Below are 6,547 nucleotides of genomic sequence, written 5' to 3'. Positions count from 1 at the left end.
CACTTGCCATGGCCACTCTTACACCTAGAGCCCATTTCTCTGAGGGGTGTGCCTGGGGTGCCGGAGAAGATGGAGGGTGTGTGCACTTCACAATGGGCATTCTATCATGGAATGAGGTGTGAGCTGACCTGTGACATAACTGCCACATCAGGTCGGACCCAGCTCAGTCAGTAACTGCCATCAGTAAAGTAAGGGCTCCGCAGGGTCTGGGATGATGAGAAGGAAGCGGCCGAGGATTTTGGGAAGTCTACGCAATCCTGTTCCCCCTCAGGCTCTCTCTCTGCCCTCTGATCAACCAAAAAGCACTCATTTCTTCCCACCTCAGACTCCCAGGCCTCAGCCTACCTTTCGTACCAACCCTCTTTCAGTTTTCTACCCTACCACTTTCCCTGCCCTGACGAACACTTCCTACTTCCCCACCTTAATGATTGCTATGCCCAGCTCCTCCTGTGTACACAAACTTTCCTCTAAGCACCCCTCTTATTTCCCTGCCCCTTCCTACCTGTCTACCCTCATGACTACCTCTTCTCCAAGAGCACTGCTGGATAGTTGCCTAGTTCCTCTTTCCCACCTGGAAACTAGCTACTTTCAGCCAGAGGAGGTAAGTCAAAAACCTCAAACAAGAAATCCTTGCAGATGGTTCACTTCAGAAAGGCCAAAGGCTGTTTTCCTAGCAGCCCAGCATGGTGAACACGGAGGAGGCAGGGTGATGGAGCCAGCAGCAGATAACCTGGATCTCATCTCCCCTGATTTCTCTTACTGAACCTGGCTGCAACTGAGAAACAGCCTAGAGGCTTTAGCTAAATGGGAGCCCAGGGAAACCACTTCCACGGTTATCAGAGAGACTTTTCTGAATGTCTTTCAGCAAATCCTTCAGGCACTGAACAAGAGTTCTCTAGACCCAGAGCTTGAAATTGGAGGAAGCAGATGTGACCTCACATCCTTGGTAAGTGGGGCTTAGCACCTGGAAGCTCAGCATCACTACAGGTGACAGCTAAGTGGACCGGGGGAGCCAGCCTGGATAGAGTCAGGATTCTGGCTTCAACTGTGGGTCTATTCTTAAGCTATTTTATGATTCAGTTTCATTGGCATGAAAGGGAGATACTGTGGAGTATGTCCTTTGCGCAGTGGTCAGGGATGTCGTGATAAGTGCTAGCAATTGTTCCAGGACATGAGTAGATGCTTAGACTACTTCACAAGAGAGAAAAGGAAGACAGGCAATGAAGGAGTCAATATTCAATTAGAGCACGTCACACACACACACACACACACACACACACACACACACACACACGTGCACACACACGTGTGCACACACACTACAGAGAAAAGCACTATTGTCTCATGAGTTAATTAGACATCAACTTTCAAGTAGATTGGACCTTTTGTGGTTACAATGTATTGTGTGATCTCCAGAGGAGTATAGTGCTATGTGAGGGTATATATGGATTATAAATCCAGAGCAATCAGCAAAAGAAGTTCGCAATGGAGTCATAATGATAGGAAGGAAAAATGCTTCATATGAAATACATATGTAAATCTGGGAAACAACCTGTGTTGAGAAGACAATAACACATCACAGAAACAGCCAACAGTAAACAGCACCAGATAAGGCAGATGATGATCCAAAAATTATCCATCACATTTAAATTCACCAGCTACAATGACTGGAATGGTCTCCAGGAACAAAACAAAACAAAGCAAAACCAAAAACCAACTTTATATGCTCCAACCAACTTTATATGCCCCAGTACAGGGGAACACCAGGGCCAAGAAGTGGGAGTGGGTGGGTAGGGGAGAGGGGGAGGGTATAGGGGACATTTGGGATTTGAAACGTAAATGAAGTAAATACCTAATAAAAAATTGGAAAAAATTTACACTTATCCACATTAATAAAACAATTTAGTGGAATCAAATAATGATATCGTAGGCTGTTAGTGTCCCTTCCCTTTGTCTTTCTCTCTCTCTCTCTCTCTCTTTTTTTTTTTTTTTTTTTTTTGAGACAGAGTTTCTCTGTATAGCCCTGGCTGTCCTGGAACTTACTTTGTAGACCAGGCTGGCCTCGAACTCAGAAATCTGCCTGCCTCTGCCTCCCGAGTNCTGGGATTAAAGACGTGTGCCACCACTGCCCCGCTTTCTCTTTGTCTTTCTATAGTGTCTACATTCTCTGCAGAAAGAGGTTTTTTTTTTTTTTTTGTTAACTGTCTGATTAATTGATTGATTGTTTTTTCAGGACAGAACTTGCTCTGTAGACCAGGCTGTCCTCAAACTCAGAGATTCACCTGCCTCTGCCTTCCGAGTGCTGGGATTAAAGTTGTACATCACCACTGCCCAGAACAGTGCTTTAGTTTTAAAGTCATAGAATATTATTTCAAGTCGTATCTATGGAATCGGTAATGAGATTTAAAGTGTTAATTTTGAGCTCTTGATAGTGAAATCTAGGGTTTAATTGTGTAGCAATAAAAATGTTTGTAAAAGGAAAAAAAACCACTTATTTGTTATCTTTGTGAAGACTGGATTGAATAAAGATACGTTTATGTTTAAAATAAAAGACTGGTGTGCCTTCTGAGGAGACTGATCTCCTGTCCAGATCTGTGGATTGATAAGAAGCAAGATGCATGTCGTCTATAATTGATACATGTCACAAATGCTGTAAATGCTATGAGAGGCCTTAGGAAGACATGCTCATGACTGTTCATAGTTCCTGCTTCAGGAAAGCTCCCCCACGTCCCAACAAGTTGCTACTGTTCTGTGTCTTGGCCCTGCTATCTGAAGGGAGATATCCATGTTATCACACGAGCACATGCTAATGTTACAGCTCCACTTCTTTTATTTGACACCTCCCCTGATCACTCTTAGACTCCACATGGAGGCCTCTTGCCTGGTTGCTGAGGTTGATGCATTGGACCAAGAGGCAGGCAATGGTGCTTCAGTTTCTTTCACAGTGGGACACGAGGTACCTGGGAGATGACTGCCACAGCAGGTCTCACACATGCAAAGTCCCTCTCTGTTTTTACTGAAGAGAAAGGTTTGGAGTGTCTTCTGAAAAGATGACAAAATGGCTTCCCAGCATTTTCCTTATGAAGCCTAACTCCCCACCCCCATTCTCTCTGCCTGTGCTTGTTCCTCCTTTGTTACCCCCACCCTGTCAGCTCTAGCCTTCAGCTTGCTCCCCAGCCCAATCTGTCCCTTCTGTTTTCTGTCCTTCTTCCCCCTCTGATCCACACTTTCCCCCATTATCCCACCTTATCTCTATTCTGGGCTCTTCCTCTTTTCCAGACTTTTCTCTGAGCACCCTGTTCACTTTGTCCCTTCACTATTGGAGCCAACTTCTAGCATTTCAGTTCAATAGTTCCCTACTCTCTTCTCCCCAGTGCAAAGCCAGCTGTGCTCTGTCAGTCCTGAGGAGTCAATCTTCCTCTATGGGAGGAGCCACCTGCCACACCTGCAGTTTAGCAGTGTCAGGGCTGTGCTTCCCAAACAGACTGACCTGGTGTCCATGGGAATAAGGAAGACACAGCCAGCATGCTCCTGGAGCAACACTGTATCCATTTTCCTCATTGGGCTCTTCTCACTATCTGAACATACCTGGAAAATATCCTAGATATATGAATGGAACCAATGCCTTAAAGATTTTACAGCTAAAAGTCAGGGTAATAACCTAGCTTTTCCCTGATAAATTGAGAGACCTAGAACTGGCCACGAATCTCATTCACTGTTTCCTCAGGGACCAGGGAAGCTGCAGCCAAAGACAGAGACTGGAAATCATGAAGTGGAAGATGCTCAATCCCTGGATGATCTTGATGCCTTCACTCAGGAAATACTGGCAAGTACAGATGCAATGGAGGTGCTGCCTAAAAAGACAGGGCAGGACAGGGTCCAGTCTTGCCAGGATTTGAATGTGGACTCAGTTTCCCACTTGTTTGTCTTGGTTTCCCTGGCAAGCTCAGCAATTCAGTCATAACTGGAGACCTGTTGGTCATCTGGAACTGGTTAGGAGGGGGCAAATCGGTGACCTTGTGATTACTCTTGAGAGTGCCTGTCACACTGAAAGACCTCAAGAAATGTAAGCAGGTGCTTGTGGATTTAGTTGTACATGACTAACATGGGTTTATATAGAGATGAAATTGGAAATGCAAATAATAACCAGATCTGTTTGAAAACTATCTCAGGACAGAATAACTTGTCATTGGTCAAGAACGCAAGTTTTACCAAATAACGTTTCGGGATGGAGAAAGCAGAGGGTAAGATAAAAACCTCACCCCATTCGCATGTCAGGAAACTCAGACCCCTCACACTACTTTCTCTCTCACAGATAATAACCTGATGTGCACAGGCAGAGGTTGCCCTGTGGGCAGGCTGCCTGCCACTTGGATCTGCCAGGACATTCCATAGCAAGTTCATCAAGACAAAGAAGCACAGGTGTGGCTGACCTGGCCAGGAATACAGCTCAGCCACTTCTGCTGCACACTTGAGATCAGAGACTGTGCTTGTTCAAGCTACCTACCTATGGCCAACAACTTCCACATGCTTGTTTATCATGGTAAACCTGGAGACAATGCCTCTAGCTAGCACTGTCAGCAAATAGTACTCCTATAAATATTAGGTTCAGGAGCTCGAGACCTTTAAGAAGTAATCTGGAATTCCAGAGTAATGTTGTGGCCAGCAGTGATGTGGTTGTGTTGCTTGTCCCCCATGTGGGATTCTTTGCCCAGGGAGGACCTTAGGCTCTTCAGTACAGGGAAAGAGTAAGTCAGACTCAATGGAAAGCTTTGCCTCATATCAACTTCCAACATTTGAAGAATACTTGTCCTTTACATTAATTGCACAATATAGATTCTCTAAAGCTTGTCTATGAGGCTTGTTTTCTTACTCATTTTAAAGTAAATATCTATTAAGACCATATCTGCCCTATATACGTTATACTTTTCCAGGACCTAGTGATGCAGGCAAGCATAAGGAATGACTCAGGGGCCTGGGACTCTTCTTGGTTTGGGTTGTGCACACAACCCTCTTCTAATAATGCACTTGGCACCTGAGACCTTTACCAGCATGTACTATGTGGGCAGATTCCATTTGGACCCATGGAATAAGTTACTCCTCTCCTTAAAGACCATCAAAACTGAACAGTTTCTAGTTATTCATAATTCTGTTACATATTCCTTCAAAGGTAGGAGGGATTATGTAGTTTGTACTGGTTTTGGGTGCATGTATGCATAGTAAGGCAAACTGTAATCTCAAGTGAAATTTTAGGGAGAGTCCCTATTCTAGTTTCATTTCTTTTTTTTTTTTTAAGATTTATTTATTTATTATATGTAAGTACACTGTAGCTGTCTTCAGACACTCCAGAAGAGGGTGTCAGATCTTGTTACAGATGGTTATGAACCACCATGTGGTTGCTGGGATTTGAACTCTGGACCTTCGGAAGAGCAGTTGGGTGCTCTTACCCACTGAGCCATCTCACCAGCCCCCTCTAGTTTCATTTCTTTTGCTATGATAAAATACCCCCAATGAAAGCAACTGAAGGGAGATAAGGTTTATTTGACTTAATAACCCAGGCCAAAAATCCATCATTATGGAAAGCTAGAGCAGAAACTCAAAGCATCCATTTACAACCACCATACAGTCAAAAGCAGAGAGGATATTTACCTACATGCTTGTCTCTTATACAGGACAGGATGTAAACCCAGGGAATGATATGGTACCATCTACTGTTATGATGACTCTTAGCACACAAAATTAGTGTGATCAAGACAATTAATTCCCTACATAACTGTCACCAGACAAACCTAATCTAGGTAATCTCTTGGGCGATTCTAGGTTGTGTTATTAACGATTAAAACCGACCCTCATTCCTATCAACTTGACACATAAATCCATCACTTTAAACATAACCCTCTACTCCTAATCTTTAACACTCCTATTATCTGATAGAAAAAAAGCAAAACTTTAAAAGACCCAGAGTCTTTAAAAATTTAAATTATTTAAAAAGTCCAAAGTGTGCCAACTATGAGCTCCTATAAAATAAAAATCAAGTCTCATACTTCCAGCATATATAATGGCATAGAGTAAAAAGTTTCTACTCCAAAATAGGAAAATTGAGACATCGCAAGGAACAATCAGATGAAAATGAAACCAAAACCAAAATCATCAGGACCCACACCAAGTCCTCAAAACCCACACCCACCAGCTGATGTTCTTTTTTTTTTTTTTCAATTTTTTTATTAGATATCTTCTTCATTTACATTTCAAATGCTATTCTGAAAGTCCCGAAAGTCCCCTATACCCTCCCCCCGCCCCTGCTCCCCTACCTACCCACTCCCACTTCTTGGCCCTGGCATTCCCCTGTACTGGGGCATATAAAGTTTGTAAGACCTAGGGGCCTCTCTTCCCAATGATGGCTGACTAGGCCATCTTCTGCTGCATATGCAGCTAGAAACACGAGCTCTGGGGGTACTGGTTAGTTCCTATTGTTGTTCCACCTATAGGGTTGCAGACCCCTTCAGCTCCTTGGGTACTTTCTCTAGCTCCTCCATTGGGGGCCCTG

The 6,547-nt window shown here is 43.8% G+C and overlaps 1 protein-coding gene across 1 annotated transcript in view; it reads left to right on the top strand.

Moving 5' to 3' along the window:
- The first annotated feature begins 165 nt into the window (after nt 1–165).
- Nucleotides 166–6,547, top strand: part of LOC110325969 — a 9,179-nt gene continuing 2,797 nt past the window's right edge. Inside the window, exons 1-4 of the mRNA XM_021204138.1 lie at nt 166–601; nt 866–946; nt 3,728–3,826; nt 4,173–4,244. Coding sequence (XP_021059797.1) covers nt 212–601; nt 866–946; nt 3,728–3,826; nt 4,173–4,244 — 642 coding nt within the window. The 5' untranslated portion in view covers nt 166–211. The remainder of the gene's footprint in view (nt 602–865; nt 947–3,727; nt 3,827–4,172; nt 4,245–6,547) is intronic.

This window comes from Mus pahari, chromosome 8 (genome assembly GCF_900095145.1).
Source record: "Mus pahari chromosome 8, PAHARI_EIJ_v1.1, whole genome shotgun sequence".
Taxonomy (NCBI): Eukaryota; Metazoa; Chordata; class Mammalia; order Rodentia; family Muridae; genus Mus; species Mus pahari.
This window is presented reverse-complemented; position numbering and strand designations above follow the sequence as displayed.